This window comes from Plecotus auritus (assembly GCF_963455305.1).
Source record: "Plecotus auritus genome assembly, chromosome: 4".
Taxonomy (NCBI): Eukaryota; Metazoa; Chordata; class Mammalia; order Chiroptera; family Vespertilionidae; genus Plecotus; species Plecotus auritus.
Genome location: NC_137775.1, coordinates 177040850 through 177058990, shown reverse-complemented (window position 1 = coordinate 177058990; position 18141 = coordinate 177040850). Strand labels below are relative to the sequence as shown.

The 18141-nt window shown below is 37.8% G+C and overlaps 1 protein-coding gene across 1 annotated transcript in view; it reads right to left on the bottom strand.

The window, feature by feature from the left end:
- Nucleotides 1-16834, bottom strand: part of ABCB5 (ATP binding cassette subfamily B member 5) — a gene marked incomplete at its 3' end in the record, with an annotated part of 85970 nt that extends 69136 nt beyond the window's left edge. Inside the window, exons 1-7 of the mRNA XM_080665507.1 lie at nt 16793-16834; nt 14921-15071; nt 11229-11283; nt 6540-6731; nt 6287-6458; nt 1969-2093; nt 1707-1884 (exon numbers count right to left, since the gene is read on the bottom strand). Of these exons, the coding sequence (XP_080521633.1) occupies nt 1707-1884; nt 1969-2093; nt 6287-6458; nt 6540-6731; nt 11229-11283; nt 14921-15038 (840 nt within the window). The 5' untranslated portion in view covers nt 15039-15071; nt 16793-16834. The remainder of the gene's footprint in view (nt 1-1706; nt 1885-1968; nt 2094-6286; nt 6459-6539; nt 6732-11228; nt 11284-14920; nt 15072-16792) is intronic.
- Between the last annotated feature and the right edge of the window lie 1307 nt (nt 16835-18141).

Sequence of the window (18141 nt, the reverse complement as noted above, 5' to 3'; positions counted from 1 at the left end):
AGTTGCACTTCCCTCCTTGTTGGTCGACCCCTTGATCTTTAAAGAGAAGGATGTGTTTGATTTTGCTAACTTAGAGACATTATACTATTTCTGTCCAAACTCTTATGAACTCTTGTCTTACTGAACATTTTCAGACAGACACATCTCTGCAAAAATTCAAATAAGGAAAGAACCTCACAAGCTAGGTGCTATTTTCCCTACCTATAGATGAGGAAACTGAAGTATAGCAAGTCATTTGCCCAAGTCACACATAAATTCTTCATGCTGAAGTTTCATTTATATGAAATAAATGAATAGCTTAAAGTCTTTATTATGGAAGTCTCAAATTCAGAAGATGATTTTAGCTGAGGAAAATAGAAATCTATATAGAATAGGACAGCCATACATAAATTGAGATATATAGACCAGATCAATTCAGTTCAGCAAGACAAATAGTTCTTAATCCTGAAATGATTTGTTGATTGTTGAAACTTGGGAGGTGCCAGAAGCCAATTCCAGCTTGTCAGCAAGGACTGAATTATCTGGGAATGGCTAAGGGCATTTCCCCAAACCTGAAAAGGATGCATTAAATTGATTATTTGCTGCCAGATCGCTCAGCAGCATCTTAATCTACATGTTATTGCCTCCTGTTGGCCAAACACCTGAACAGCCAAAGGCAATTCCCCAATCTGACAATGCTTCTGTACGGAAACCCTACCCTTTGAAGTGTATATCTCCACCTTGCCTTAGGACAAATTGTGTTAATAAAAAGCAAAGGGTCCTGAGACAAGGAGAATTTGGTTTCTTCAGCCATGCTCCTCTGCCCACCCCCCCCCCCCCAACCCCCTTATGCCTCTCAAAGTTATGTTTTGTCTCCGGACTCTTATTTAATTTACGCACAGCCCCTTCTCCAGAACCCTTCTAGATGCCGGATCAAGACCACCGGCATTAAATGACACCCAACGTCCAGCAGAGAGGATAACTGAGTAAATTCAAATTTAATGCATAACCCCTAAGAGTTTAAATAATTCTAAATTGTGATATGGACAATTTAGAATTATTTATATAGTCTGATTTTATTTGTTTGTTTAAATGCTCACAGGATATGTTCATTGTTTTTGGAGAGAGAGAAACATCAATGTGAGAGAGAAACATCTATCAGTTGCCTCCCATGTGCGCCCCGACTAGGGATCAAATCCACAACCTAGGAATGTGCTCTGACTGGGAATCGAACCTGCAACCTTCTTCATGTATGGGACAATGCTCTAACCAACTAAGCCACTGGCCAGGGCTAGTCTGTTTTAAGCATTCCTATATGTGGAAAGAACAGAGAAGGATAGGAGAGTCCAATCTATAGAATATTTCCAGAGGGAAGACATTTAGCAAGGTGAATGTAGAGTGCCATTTTATCTCAGCAAGATTGAAAGGAAAAAGTCTCACTAAACACTGGCCTTTTTGACTACTAGATTAAGAAAACTCTATCTCCCAGTGGAAAATTAAATTATGATTCTTCTAAAAGTGTGATGCTTTTGGAAGATATGCTGGATGAATATATCCTACCATTCATAAGTAAAATTTAAAGCTATATAGGAAACAAGTATTCCTATGTTTACTAAAAATATTCACATTTGAATATTAAATATTATTCAAAGAGAATTTTTTACTATACTCTTAAGTAATAAAAAATGTATCTAGGTCAGTTACTTTTGTTCTCACATACAACTTACAGCAAGGACAGTTCCGATGGTGTAACCAGGTTCTCCACGCAGAATCAAGGAGGTTCCATACCAGAAAGTGAGTCCATAGGTTCCATTCATAAAGAAGTACACAGCACCAAGAGAGAGTTTTGAAGCTATAGTCTTTTTAATGCCAACATCCTTTGCATCTTTTAGATTGTATGCATATCTTTAAAAGACAAAACATAACATAATAGCCTTTGGGGGAAAAAAATAAAACCAAGCATATATTGTCGTAATTAAAGGAACAGACCTTTGAATTTCTTTCTCTTGGGCCCCAAAGGCTACGACTGTTCGGATTGATGACAAAACTTCTTCTGCCACAGCTCCAGCTTTGGAATAGGCATTTAATTCCTTATTGGTCAATGAGATGACTATCTGTAATAAACCATAACCACAGTTAACCAAACAATGACCCAAGGGTAGTAACAATGCACAGAGCATTTAATTCAGGTAGAATCTAGAAAAACATAATTTTACTAGAGGCCTGGTGCACGAAATTTGTGCATTGGGGGAGGGGGTCCCTCAGCCTGGCCTGCGTTCTCTCGCAGTCTGGGACCCGAGGGGGATGTCCACCTGCCAGCTTGCTGTTCCTTAGCGCTGCCGCAGAGGCGAGAGAGGCTCCCGCCACCACCGCTATGCTCGCCAGCTGTGAGCCTGGCTTCTGGATGAGCAGCGCTTCCCCTGTGGGAGCACACTGACCACCAGGGGGCAGCTCCTGCATTGAGCATCTGCCCCCGGTGGTCAGTGTGCATCATGGCTACTGGTTGTTCTGTCGTTCGATCAATTTGCATATTAGCCTTTTATTATATAGGATTATTGCTAAGGTACTTAATATCACTTAATCTAACCTTGCTGGTTTACAAATGAGGAAACCAATGGCCAGATATATTAACTGATTTTTTAAAATTCATTTCAGAGAGGAAGGGAGAGGGAGAGAGAGATAAAAACATCAATGATGAGAGAGAATCATTGATTGGCTGCCTCCTGCATGCTCCCCTACCGAGGATTGAGCTCACAACCCAGGCATGTCCCCTGACCGGGAATTGAACAGTGACCTCCTGGTTCAGTACTCAACCACTGAGTCACACTGTCCAGGCTTAATTGATTTTTAAAGTCTCACGGCAGTGAAAGATCTTACACCTAACATAACCTAGAATCTAAATCTCTATTTTTGCTTTCTACTAGTAGAGTTTTACTGGTTTTTTTCCTCTGTATTTTTAAAAACTTGGGTGTTTATATAATACAATTGATAAAGACTTGATTTGGAGAAGGATATTAGGAATACAGTTATTTTGGGTGTACTCTGGAAATTAGTAAGCTTAATTTAACTTGATTTGATTTGTTATTATGTAAAAAGCAAGGCTTATAGAGGACATTGGCCACAGGGTTGTGGCAGGAAAAGATGATCCTGCATATGCCTGGGTTATGACCCCAGAAGCTATTACTGCGTAATTCAGCCTTCTAAGAAAATGCTGTATCTCCAAACACTAAGAGGTGAGATTCCATAGACAAAGAGAGGAGAATATCACTCTTTGTCATATTAGGAAGGTTTATGTGATTTCCCAAAATTTTAAAATCAGAATGGGCCCTTTTCCCTATTATTTGCACTTATTACCCCTTTAATTAGTAAAGGATTTAATTTAGTAATTAGCACAATGAAAGGGAACGAAATTTGTCCTCTGTGATGTGAGTCTGAGTCTAACTACTGCCTACTCACATAGCAGATCTATCCACTTTCAAAGTACATTTCACATCATTGGAGCTGATTTTATGTAAGACATGCTTGGACAGTTGTTAAACTCAGAAGGTAGCATAAACTGAGCAATACCCATTATTTTATGAATTATTATAAAAGATTATAATTTCTATGATATATCACTAGAAGGGAAGCAGCAAAAAGCCTTGGGCATAGTGTGTATTTATTTAATAAATTTTTGCTAAATAAATTAAATTGAAGGAAGCTAGAAACTATCCACCTGACTTCTTTAGTCAATTGGATAACTTTTACTTTTACTTGCTTCCTCTTCATAATCAGTTAATACAACAATAGCAGAACTTAGATTCTCCACTGCTATTCCTTTTAAACAACTTGTCTACATCACTTCCCTGGGCAGTTAAGTTAAAGATTTGATCTTAGCAATACACTGTGGGTAATCTTTCTCCCAAGAGGTTCTAATTTCAAATAAAATTTTGACAAGGGTCACCAGGTCAACACTCGAAGTCACACTAAATAAAGATTTGCTATGTAAACATTTGGGTCTATTGTTAAGGAATTATTAACCACAAAATATTATCATTGCTAAAAATTCTTGTTTGGGTGACTTTGTATATTGCTAGAAAATACACTCAGTGAATTTTATAGGGTTGATTTTCATAATGAATAATTAGCTTTGCAAAATTAAAAACTCTATCCAAACCTTAAGAGTACACTATGCCTCAAATCGAGGAGATGAGTATGTACATTGGTAGACTTGCCAAAAACATGATTTGGAGAGAGCTATTAGGGATATATTGGTTGTTTTCAGACTTCACAAAGAACATTGGTTTCAAGATTTGGCTGTAAATAGGTTAATATCTTGTGGTATACTCACAGTATAACAGTGCTAAAACTATAATTTAAAATGCACCTACATAATTTATTAAAAAATTTAAAGAGCTTTACATAGTACATAAAAATAGACATTAGCAAACATCCTATCTAATAAAAGAGTAATATGCAAATTAACCATCACTCTGCTACACTAACAAGCCACGCCAACAAGCCACACCCACCAGCCAATCAGGAGCGAATATGCAAATAAACCCAACCAAGATGGCTACGGCCACAGAGAGCAGGAGGCAGGCTTGGGTTTCCCCGGCGATGGAGGAAGCCAAGCTTTGCGCCTGCCCTTGCCGGCCTAGGCCTCCACTCAAGGCTACAAAGTTTCAATGATAGAAGATACATAAATCCCAACAGAAATGGTGGCAGCCACAGAGCTGGAAAGAGCAGGAGGCTAGGGTTGCCCCCAGTGATGGAGGAAGTCAAGCTCACTCTGGCCGGCCCAGGCCTTGCTTAAGGCTACAAAGTTTCAATTATAGAAGATACATAAATCCAAAAAATATGGCTGCCGCCACAGAGCAAGCAGAAGGCTTGGCTCCGCTCCAGGCTACAAAGTTTCAATTGTAGAAGATAAATAAACCCCAGATACCAGGGCCTCCGCTTGGGTCGCCAGGGGGCATGGCCAGCCTGCAAACCATCATAGGCCCCTTGCCCAGGCCACCCCACGCCCCAAGGGAACCCCCATCCTGATCCGGGACACCCTTCAGGGCAAACCAGCTGGCCCCCACCCGTGCACCAGGCCTCTATCCTATCTAATAAAATAGTAATATGCAGATTGACCATCACTCCAACACACAAGATGGCTGCCCCCATGTGGTCAAAGATCCTGCCACCATGTGGACACAAGATGGCCACCACAAGATGGCCAGCAGGGGAGGGCAGTTGGGAGGGACCAGGCCTGCAAGGGAGGGCAGTTAGGGGTGACCAGGCCTGCAGGAGGGGGCAGTTTAGGGGGACCCAGGCCTGCAGGGGAGAGCAGTTGGGGGGGACAAGGCCTGCAGGGGAGGGCAGTTAGGGGTGTCCAGGCCTGCAGGGGAGGGCAGTTAGGGGTGACCAGGCCTGTAGGGGAGGGCAGTTAGGGGTGACCAGGCCTGCAGGGGAGGGCAGTTAGGGGTGACCAGGCCTGCAGGGGAGGGCAGTTAGGGGTGACCAGGCCTGCAGGAGAGGGCAGTTAGGGGTGACCAGGCCTGCAGGAGAGGGCAGTTAGGGGAAAACAGGCTGGCAGGGGAGCAGTTAGGCATCAATCAGGCTGACAGGGGAGTGGTTAGGGGGTGATCAGGCTGGCAGGCAGAAACAGTTAGGGGCAATCAGGAAAGCAGGCAGGCGAGCAGTTGGGAGCCAGCAGTCCTGGATTGTGAGAGGGATGTCTGACTGCCCGTTTAGGCCCAATCCCACCAGGATCGGGCCTAAACAGGCAGTCGGACATTACTCGAGGGGTCCCCGATTGGAGAGGGTGCAGGCTGGGCTGAGCGATACACAACCCCCGTGCACAAATTTCGTGCATCGGGCCTCTAGTTTTAAATATAATTCAGAGCCTTATTAATATTTTAAACTTTAAATGGCTGACATAAGAAAGTATTTGAATATTTACTGTTTTAGGATTTTCTCATTCTGTTCTAGTGAAATAAACTACATTTATCTGGGAATTTAGAAGACAAAGGCACTCTCAGCATCTGATGTATCCAGGCACAATACTTTATCCATGCTATCATCTGAAGTTGCATTAGGCTGCTAAATGAAGATGAATATTTTTTAATGTTAGTAAGATACTAAAACCAGCCTCACCATAGCCAAATAACTTGAGGATAGAATGGTGATTAACAGTAAACAAAATCAAAAGTAATTATGATGTATAATGTCCCTTTCTATTTGAGACATAAAAAATGCACAGAAATGCCTTTCTGACAAACTCAGTAAAACACCTCATTCACTTCCCACTTCTAGTCAACACATTAGCCATCTTACCTACCCTAGAACATATGGCTGCTGAAGCAATTATAAGAGGAGATGTAGACAGAGTCACTAGGGTGAGTTTCCAGCCCTTCACCAAGCCAATCATCAGGCCAATGGAAAATGTAGACAGGTTTTGAAACAACAGAGCAATCTTGTCTCCAATACCATCATTGATTTTGTTGATGTCACTGAAATAAATAAATGCAGCAGATTTGTTTATATGTCAGATATGAAAACAAAGTTGATAGGCTATACATGCATACTCTTACTCAGTTATTCGAGTGTTCAGTTCACTGATGCCACAGCTGTCAAACCAGCTGATGTCCTGTGCCAAAATGGAATGAAAAAACTCTTTTCGAATTCTCTTGGTCTGTCGTGCTGCAGTCATAACCCAAAAGGAAATTTGTATGTAGCCAAAAACCAAAGCAGTAACTCCTATTCCAACATAATATAGGGTCAACCTGAAAAAGATGATCAGAAATGTTAGTGAGATACAAGAACAACTTTTCGCCGAAACCGGTTTGGCTCAGTGGATAGAGCGTCGGAGTGCAGACTGAAGGGTCCCAGGTTCAATTCCGGTCAAGGGCATGTACCTTGGTTGCGGGCACATCCCCAGTGGGAGGTGTGCAGGAGGCAGCTGATCGATGTTTCTCTCTCATCGATGTTTCTAGCTCTCTATCCCTCTCTCTTCCTCTCTGTAAAATATCAATAAAATATATTAAAAAAAAAAGAACAACTTTTCCCTTGTCACCAAAGAAACCCCAACACCTCCTTACTACACCCCCAAACCAAAAAGAGCCTATCACATTTGTGCTGAAAGACTGGGGAGGAGAATAGAGACAGGTCTTCAGCCCATGTTTTCTCTCAGTAGCACTTCTACATTGAGCATTTAACAGAGACATACTAAAAGTGGAGCATTTTTAATACTAGTAAGTGATTAGCACTTAAAATCAGATTTAAGAGAACATAGATCCCTGATAAATTTCACTGACTGCAAATTGAGTGATGCTGCAACACATACTATACAGAGGTCATAAAACATAACTAGTTGTGGGTAACTCTTTAACCAGTTAGATACTTAGTTCTAAGAGACACTCAGAAGGCCTGCACAGGCTTCCTAGCCCCAATGGGATGGTGTCTAGGCATATTGAAAAAAGGGGGGAAGATAGCTCTCAAGAACTTTGTGCTCAAACTACTAAAGTGGATGTTATATGTGTGTTAAGAAGTGTAGTAAAGAGCAGAGTGTGGTACTATATTAATTTAATTCAACCCAAAATGATTGGTGAGAATTGATGGGCCTGGCATCTTCCCTCAGACTTGCAATTGACAGAGGCTGTGGTGTTCTGACTAGATCTTGCAGAGCAGTGGACATCTTGAAGTTCCAGATTCTTATTAGGTAGGTCTGTTAGGAGGCAGAGCGTGTGGAGAGAGGAGTCACAGTTTAAGACTCCTGGCTCCTAGAAGAGACTGTTTCATTGAGGTAGATACAGATTGAGAGGGAAAAAGACCAAGAGATTTTCAGCATTGCAATGATAGTTACAGTTACTTGGTTATCAATGAAGGGTTGTGCAAGACAGAAAGGACTAGCAATAACCATATATCTTGTTGTCACAGATGTCATGAAAAGGCAGGAGAATAGTGGCAAGAATGAGGAAGAGAGAGAGGAGAACACAATAACTTTCTTGGGCATAAAGGTGCTAGACAACTAGGACCCCAGTCAACACTGGTGCAGGCAGGAGCCAATGTGTGACTGGTGTGGCCTCACTGATGCTTTTGGAGGAGGACCTGTCCTACTGGAACTGGGACTAAGGGGAGACAACCTATGGAGGATGAAGACTTGGATGGATTTAGGCACTGGGGGAATAGGGGTTATTTATAAATAGAAGTTGTTGGTCTAAGTCCGTGGTCAGCAAACTGCAGCTTGCGAGCCACATGCGGCTCTTTGGCCCCTTGAGTGTGACTCTTCCACAAAATACCACGGCCTGGGCGAGTCTATTTTGAAGAAGTGGCGTTAGAAGAAGTGTAAGTTAAAAAAATTTGGCTCTCAAAAGAAATTTCAGTCGTTGTACTGTTGATATTTGGCTCTGTTGACTAATGAGTTTGCCGACCACTGGTCTAAGTCAAAAGGAACTATCTTGCTAAGCTTTGTGAAAGGAAAAATGTGCCTGGTCTGTGTGATATGACTTGGGTGTGAAAACACTGTCTTAGGAGAAGGAGCTGAAGGAGTGTGAGTAACAGTGGGAATGCTTACAATTTAACAACAGTAATCTCACTCGGGGAATAAAAGTGGTTCTGTAACCATTAGAATTGCTTTGGATTTGTAATCAAAACGGTTTTATGATTTGTCTTTGACTATTCACAGATAATTGCAAATTCTGGTTTTATAATCCCAAGTCATTTTACATTTGCTTTCCCAAAATTTATTAAATTGGAATTTTTTAATCATATATATATATATACACACACATATATATATATAGCCTATCACAATATTTGACAGAATTTTTTAATTATTTATTTTATTTTTCTTTATTGATTAAGGTATTACATATGTGTCCTGATTCCCCCATTGCCCACCCCCCCCACTCATGCCCTCACCCCCCTGGTGTCCGTCCATTGGTTAGGCTTATATGCATGCATGACCTTTGGTTGATCTCTCTCCCTTACCCCCACCCTCCCCTACCTTCCCTCTGAGGTTTGACGGTCTAATTGATGCTTCTCGACTGAGAGAATTTTTGCTAAAACCTATAAAATAACCAAAATTAAATCTCCATGAGAAAAAATGAAGTGCACTAAAGTAAAAATTTAGGTTTCCCTAATAAGACATCTAGAGTATGTCTCTCATATTATTAGCAGTAATTAGTATTTTAAAAATTCTTATCCAAGGATATGTTTTCTTGATTTTAGAGAGAGGAAAAGGGAGGGGAGAAGGGAGAGAGGAAAAAAGAGAGAGAAACATCGATTGTTTGCCTTCCATAGGTATCCGACCCAGGATCAAACCCACAACCTAGGTATGTGCCCTGACTGGGGACCAAACCCACAAACTTTTGGTGCACAGGATGATGCTCCAATCAACTGAGCCACCTTGGCCAGGGCAGAAATTAGTATTTAAACATACAGTAGGTACTCGGGTTACGTCTGAGATCTGTCCCTATGGTGCGACATAACGCGATTTTCGCAAATCGGAACCCACCTACATAAGCACCTACGCCACTCACATGGAGCACATACACAGCAGTAATAAAGTGAAACAGTAAAAAACATTTAAAAGAAAGATAACAATTCCTGACCTTTACTTGTGGTACATAAATAATAAAAAACAAAGCACATATGTACATATGGCGAAATGACCGAACTTTTTTTTTTTATATAAATAAATGGGAGATGGTGATATAACCACTAAATGATGTATGTCTAGTCCGACGTAACCCGAGGCCTGCCTGTATCTCCTTTCAGAATTTTTTAATACTTTCATTTGAAAAAGTTATACTGGCATTCCAGAGATGGAGACAGAGATAGAGTGATAACATGCCTAGCTAAAGTGGATGCAGCCATGCCAGGCCAGTGTAGCTCAGTGGTTGAGCATTGACCCATGAACCAAGATGTCACTGGCTCAATTCCTGATCAGCCCGGGTTTCAAGCTCAATCCTCAGTAGGGGGTGTGGAGGAGTCAGCCAATCGATGATGTTTTTCTCTCATCGATGTTTCCATCTCTCTATCCTTCTCCCTTCCTCTCTCTCTAAAATCACAAAAACATATGTTTTTAAAAATTAAAAAAAAAAAGAATGATGGCCTAGAGGGTGTCACTATGGTTGTGCAACATAGAGGCTTCACCCTTGGGTGAAAACATGAGAAATCCCCTTGGTCTATAGTAAGGACTCATAGTTTTAGTGAGATACTACTGAAATCCAGTGATTATACCCTGTACAGTAGTGTCTCTTTAACTAAAGAACTCAATATGGTATCCCCCAAAATGTAAACACACTTTAACAGCTGATAATCCACTTAATTTTCATTCTTTTTCAGGTTTAACTGATTTGAAATAATGGATGAAACCAGACTAAGCTTTGAGCAAAGAAAATTTATCCTAAAGTGCCACTAGGTTTTTTTTATGGGGATACATAAAAGATAAGGTTTATGGCAACAGTTGACGAACTGAGCGCTTGCAAATACAGAACAAAATGATCCTTGATGTTTACAAATCCATTGTGTTGAGTTATCAGCAGTGCCTGGAACAGAATGATCATCAGTTTGAAAACAGGCATTGACAAAAAAATTATTCATTTCTGTAGATTCTTTTAAATATTGAGAATGAACTGTATGTTAATAAACACTGACTTTATAATCATTCAAAGTGTGTATACATTTTTTGGGACACCCTGTATGTGAGAGAGGAAAGCATGCTGTTTAGTACATAAAACTACTAACAAAAAATGTCCTTAAATTTACTTATTTCAGTCTTTACAATTTTTAGTCTAAAAAGAACTATAATAATCTGAAATAGTCTCTAAAATTAGTCAATAAAATTTTACCATTTTACAACTATTTTTACTATTTTTTGCACACTTCTTTTTGTTTTTTAAAACTCTATAGAAGTGACATTCTTTTTTATAAGATTTTTAAGAAAAATAATTTTTTAAAAAAGGAAAAACAAGTCTTTAGTCTCTAGGATATGTACCTTCAGTTCTAGGAGGCAAAATTTGTGTAAAAATGCAAATCCTAAAACAACTTTTCTATTGATGGCAATTTTGTCAAATAAAATTTAAAGCATATGAACCTACATAACTTTCAAATAGAAAAAATATGTAATAATATTTTATATACCTAAAAAATCAGAGGATATGTTTGCTTTAATCCCTTATATGTCATGTTGATGATCAAACTTTTCAGTTTTCCTCATAAGTATTGAATAAAGCAGCATGCAATGTCCATGATATTAACATTTCATTTTGACTTACACAATCATGTCTTTATTCAGCTTGTCTTGAGACTGAGTACAGTTCCGATAATTTGCTGTAAAAAAGTTTTTAAAATTATAAAAGCAATTAATTTATAATTGGCCATACTCTCCAAACCAAGTATAGTGCATTCTTAAGAAAAGAAACTTAATGACTTTAAGATAAAATTTGAAATAATTACCTCTGGTCTCAAGAAATGCTCATGCAATGTGAAAAATTATGAGTTAATATTAACCATGAAACTCATACTTGGAAAGAATTCTTTAGGACATCTTTGATTTCAGAGAACAATTGTGTAACTAATAGTAATAAAGCTCTCCTTTATTTCTGAGATCACGCATTTAGAATTCAGTTTGAGATACCCCAAGGAATGATTTAGAAAGTCCAAGAAAAGCAAGAACACATAAAAGTTCTAGAAGCAGTAGTCATGGGAAAAATGTAAATAAAGCTCATTGAAATATGTTGAGTATAACAAGGATAGCAACATAATAAATCAGTATTTAAAATACTCCTTGAGTTACAAGTTTGCTATATAAACTTTTATTTATGTCATCTGGTAAAAAATATATCAAACATTAATTAGTATACCAAGATCATGATTTCACCAACAGCACAAAACAGTGGTCAATATTTACTATTAAACCTCTATAATAAAAATTTAAAGTGAATTACAAACATCATAACTCTTCATCTCTTACATAACCAAAATGTAATAATGCTTGTCTATGATCATTATTTATATGCAAACAACCATTTTCCTCTCATTTTATTTATAAAATTATGGCAGGAAACAATTTTAAAGCAGCTATTCCAAATTTCAGAATTGACATATAAGTATCAAAAACCAGTATAAAGTTTTAATGAGATTAACTCAATTAATAAAAATAACAAACACTTCTAGAAGTGGTACCCAGAAACACATAAAAATGGCATCATCTCATTTTGGAGATTATATTAATAGAGATAGCATGTACAAAAGCTCAGTGTTGGAACAAAAATGGGCCCCTGATCAATAATAGCTACATTTATATTTTCATTTGTAGGAGCAAATAATCCTCCTCTATTATCCCCGAGAAAATCAATATTAGGTTTACTGTATACTCCACAATGAAACTCAGAAAAACTGGAGAAGCCTTAAACAAAAACAAAAATTAAAATTCAAGTAATATCAATCAGTTACGTTTGGCCCAGCCTATCTAAAGTTGGTAAGGCGATCAATTATTGAGTCGATCTAACAGAAGAAATACTCTTAAGGATACTGCCTTAGGTTGCTTGGTTTTTCCTTCCTTTTCTCCTTCATTCACTCATTTTGAGAGAGAGAGAGAGACACACACACACACACACATAGTTGGCAATCAATAAATATTTGTTCAGTGAATTGGCTGTTTCTTTTATTTAACAAACAGAATGACATCCTTAATTAAGCTTCTATCATTAAAATATCAAAAAATTATTAACTGTGTAGACAGGAGATCATCACATGCAAAGACAGAGGTAGAAACAATGGCTTTACTCCATTCAAACAAGATTGGGACACTAGAAAGATCAGCCTTCGGGTAGAAAACAAGAGGCTATAAATTATTATTTAAAGTCAAATAGGGCACAGAGGGAAGTACACTGTATAAAACTAGGCTTATGTCTAAAAGACAGTCAGATTTTATTGAGACATTTATCCTAGTTATAATAAACTAGAGGCCCGATGCACAAAGATTCGTGCAAGAATAGGCCTTCCTTCCCCTGGCTGCCAGTACCGGCTTCCTTCTGGCACCCAGGACCCGGGCTGCTTCGCTCCTACTGCCACCGCCACCCACCCCTGGTGTGTGTCCACTGGGGCTGGAGGTGGCACATAGTCCCCTCCCGTCCATCTGCGCATGCAGCTCCTCCTGAGTCGGTCATGATGCAGATGCCTCCTGAGGTGGTCCTGATGCCTTACGGCGTCTGGCTAATTTCCATATTACCTCTTTATATATATAGATAGCTATTAGGATACTACCTACTGTATAATTTGTGGAAAACATATCAGGGAATTATTAATATTTATAATATCCACCAGATTAAAAAAAATGGATATTCACTATTTGGTGCATAGGAGAATTGATAGAAATTATATCTAAAGAATGTCACCTTGAAGGACACAACCCTAAAATAGGATTCTACAAAGGTAACAATACATGAAGGATATTTATAATTGTGGAAGCACAAAAACACTTTTTCCACACCTGATTGCTAGATTCCCCTCCTAGCTTTATTCAGGCTTTTTGTTTCTAGTACTATAATTTTTCTGCATGTTCTTTTCTGCTTCTTGGCTATAGTATGTTCTATAGTGCCATGTATGTCTATATACTATTAATGAAACTCTAAATTGATCTCTGAAAGATTTAGCCATTCTTGATTTTTTTCTTCTTAAAGGTTGAATTACAGATAAATAGCCTGGAATGGCCCAAGCCTTTGATTAAATCTTGACGTAATCATCACTGTTTTTTCCCTTTTAAATAATTTTTTATTTTTCAATTATAGTTGACATACAATATTATATTTGTTTCGGGCGTATAACCCAGTGGTTGGACATTACATAACTTCTTAAATGATCACCTTGATAAATGTAGTACCCATCTGACACTATACATAGTTATTGCAGTGTGATTGACTATATTCCGTATGCCATACTTTAGATAGAAAATTATTTGAAATTCTTGAAAGACAAGCTGAGCTATACTGAGTCTCAGATTATTTTTATATACCACGAGCAGATAGATGGCCATCGTACTTAACTGCAACACTGGTTCTCTCATGAGTCTCCAGCCTGCAGGCCCACCCTGAAGATTTTGGACCTGCCAGCTTCCATTATTGAGTGAACCAATTCCTTGAAATCTCATCTTTCATCTCTCTCTCTCTCTCTCTCTCTCTCTCTCTCTCTCTCTCCATATATATATATATATATATATATATATATATATATATATATATATATATATGGTGTCCCCCAAAATGTATGCACACTTTAGCAGCTGATAATTCACTTAATTTTCACTCGTTTTCAGGTTTAACTGATTTGAAATAATGGTGAAGCTAGACTAAGCTTTGAACAAAGAAAATTTATCCTAAAGTGCCACTAGACTTTTTTTTTTAATGGGGATACATAAAAGATAAAGTTTATGGCACAAAACCAGCAACAATTGACAAATTGAGGGTGCACAAATACTAAATAAAATGATTCCATTGCTTCATTTTATCAGCAGTGCCTGGACCAGAATGGTCATCAGTTTGAAAACAGGCATTGACAGAAAAATTATTCATTTCTGTAGATCCTTTTAAATTTTAAAAATGAACTGTATGCTAATAAATACTGATTTTATAATCATTCAAAGTGTGTATACATTTTTTGGGGACATCCTGTGTGTGTGTGTGTGTGTGTGTGTGTGTGTGCATATGTGTGTCTCTGTCTCTATACACACACACATATAATGTGTGTATGTATGTGTTCAATCACACACTCATCCTATTGGTTCTGTTTCTTTGAAAAATGATGAATACAGATTTTGGTTCTTTAGTCCCTGGCAACATAGAAAAATAAATGACTTTAATACATACCATGTAGATATTGTATGACAATACAATAATCTGTATTATGAGCTCACTATTTTAACACCTCTGAGTCTCCAGCAATGCAGAAAAGTAAATATTGTACTCACTTGTGTTGCTATTGAGTAGACATCCGCTAAGAAGATTATCACTCATTTCTCCTAAAATCAGTGACATTACAGGAAGACATGCTCCATTTACCACTGATGCCAGTAATCCCAGGATCATAAGTGTGATGTCCAGCCCATCAGCAAAGCGAAACTGAGGAAAATAAACAAAACAGGGTAGCATTTTGCTGTAAAAAATTAAAACCCAAAACCAACCTACAGTTTTTGCCACCACGTAAATGTCATTTTATAAATTAATTGACTAAATAAATGAATAAAACAATGGAAAAGTATTTATAAAGTAAAAAAAAATAGTCATCAATTTAAAGGAATTACAATGTATATTGAAAAATATAAAGTAGCAAAATCAGTAAATATTGTAGACCTGTGACACAAGTCAGGTCAGATGTGGATATGAATCAGAAATTTCCTTCATTTGGTTAATTCTGGAATAAATTAAGATATTTCAAAAGACTGCAATGACAATATCTTGATTGATGGACAATGATCTTCAATTCCCGAGGCTTATCAACATCATAGCAATGAAAACTAAGTGCAATGAACCTACTAAAAATCCCTTCACCAAATGTAATACATTATATTTTTCATTCTTATTTTAAATTCCTCAGATTTATTTCTACTTGGGACAACATCTATTCTGTAAATTAAGGTCTACAATAATTCGCAAAGGTGTTTAGAAGAAAGAAATAACTGAGAGTCAAATATTGATTGCTTCACATTTTATTCTATAGCAAGTCCCCAGGCATGTGCCCTGACCAGGAACTGAACTATTCCAAAGCCAAAACATGAACTTGAAAATGTGGATTATTTATTTTACTGAGAGAGGTCAAGATAAAATGTATAATGTTATTGAAATGAAATTAGATTTGAATAACAGGAACTTAGTACATCTTTTATAAGTGGAAACTGAAAAAACTTAATGTTTTCCCTTCATTCATTCACTAGCTAATAAATATTTATGAATTAACTGCTATACCATTGTACTCATTACTACAGATGATAAGAGGGTATCTGCTCCTCCACCATCCCCAGAGTAGTGTGTTATCTCCTTGATAAAGTTCTCATGTTCTGCTACTTCCCAGATTTCTTAAAAAATGGACTTCTGAAAAAATAGGTAGTTTCAAGTGTATTTTTAGTGATATTGATCTGATAGGTTGATTTAGAGATTAAGCAGAGGAGCTGTTTTGAGAACGCATTTCTGAAAATTTTCCTTCAACATGCTAAAGAATTGTGCTGAAATATACTCTGATGCATACATAACTTTTACAAAACATTTAGATAATTATTTTTTTATTTAAAAATGATTTATACAACTTTAAAAATAAAAGCAAATTTTGTCAATATCACTGGAAAATATTGAAATGTAAACAAAATAGTAAAAGTCATTTATAATTCCACTAGAGGCCCGATGCATGAAATTTGTGCAAGGGGCTCAGCCTTTGCAGCCCCGCCTACCTCGGCTGGCCCTTGCAGGCCCGGCTTCATCCCGAAGGTCAGGTCGTCTAGATGGATGTTCTGCTGTTTGGTCTAATTAGCATATTAGCTCTTTATTATATAGGATACCACTCAGAAATAACCTCTGATAACATTTATGTATCACACATACACACACACACTCCCTCCCCTCAAAATTAGAATCATTGTCTAGTTCTTGTGTTGGTTTTTTCCATGCCTTATTGTGGACCTGTTGGGTTGATTATATATTTTTCCTTTTGGAAATAATACTTTGATGAATTTTTTTTAAATTCCTCTTTCCCCAAAATAGATGTAAACTATCAAACAAACATTCTATACACTACTGACAATTCCCTGAAGTTTGTTTGATATGCATACTTTCTAACAGATGTTACTTACTATCTCAAAAGGTCCAACAACTTGGTTTCTTACTTTGGGCAGTTGTTCTGGCAGTTTCCTGGAAAGTAAATGTTTAAAAGGTAACGTTACAATGTGAATGTAATTTGTAACATATTCTAGTTATAATTGTGCTGAAGAGTCAAATTTCACCGAGGGTAGCAAATTATACCAACACTGCAATTTTAAAAACAAATTTAATCACAGACAATACAAAGGTTTTTAGTATAATCCCTGGAAAAATAAGTTGTCACTGGCTGGTCACATAAGAGTAACAACTGAAGATACACATCTGGAGTGAATTTTTTTTATTGTGGTAAAATACATTTAATTTACCATCTCAACTCTTTGTAAGTGTACTTTTCAGTGGTATCAAGTACATTCATATTGTTGTGTTACCATCACCACTAACCATCCACAGAATACCATGAATCTTGAAAAACGGAAACTCTGCCAGCTTCTGGCCACCACCATTCTACTTTTTTTTTTTTTTTTTTTAATGTCTTTATTGATTTGAGAGAGAGAGGAAGGGAGAGGGAGACAGAAACATCCATTAGAGAGAAACATTAACATCGATCAACCCAGGCATGTGCCCTGACCAGGAACTAAACGAGGATCTTCTGGTGCATAGGCCAATGCTCAAACACTGAGCCACACCAGCGGACCCATTCTACTTTTGTCTCTTGAATCTGACTAGTCCAGGAGCCTCATATAAGTGGAATCCTACAGTATTTTGCCCTTTTTTTCATGGGCTTATTTCTTTGCATATCATTAGGGTTTATTCAACTTGTAGCAAATGTTGGAATTTTCCTTCTTTTTAAGTCTGAATATTACTCCATTGTATGTATATACCACATTTTTAAAACGAATTCATTCATTCTTTAATCAATGGACACTTGGGTTACTTCTACTTTTTGGCTACTGTGAATAATGCTGCTATGGCCCTAACCGGTTTGGCTCAGTGGATAGAGCGTCAGCCTGCGGACTCAAGGGTCCCAGGTTCAATTCCGGTCAGGGCATGTACCTTGGTTGCGGGCACATCCCCGGTAGGGGTGTGCGGGAGGCAGCTGATTGATGTTTCTTGCTCATCAATGTTTCTAACTCTCTCTCTCTCTCTCTCTCTCTCTTACTCTCTGTAAAAAATCAACAAAATATATTAAAAAAAAGAATAATGCTGCTATGAATATGGATGTACAAATATATCTTCAATTTCTGCTTTCAATTCTATTTTTAACTTCTTAAGGAACCATCATACTGTTTTCCATAGCAGCTGCATCATTTTACATTCCTACCAATCATGTACAAGGAGGTTTCTTCACATACTCACCAATACTTACTATTTTCTGTTTTAT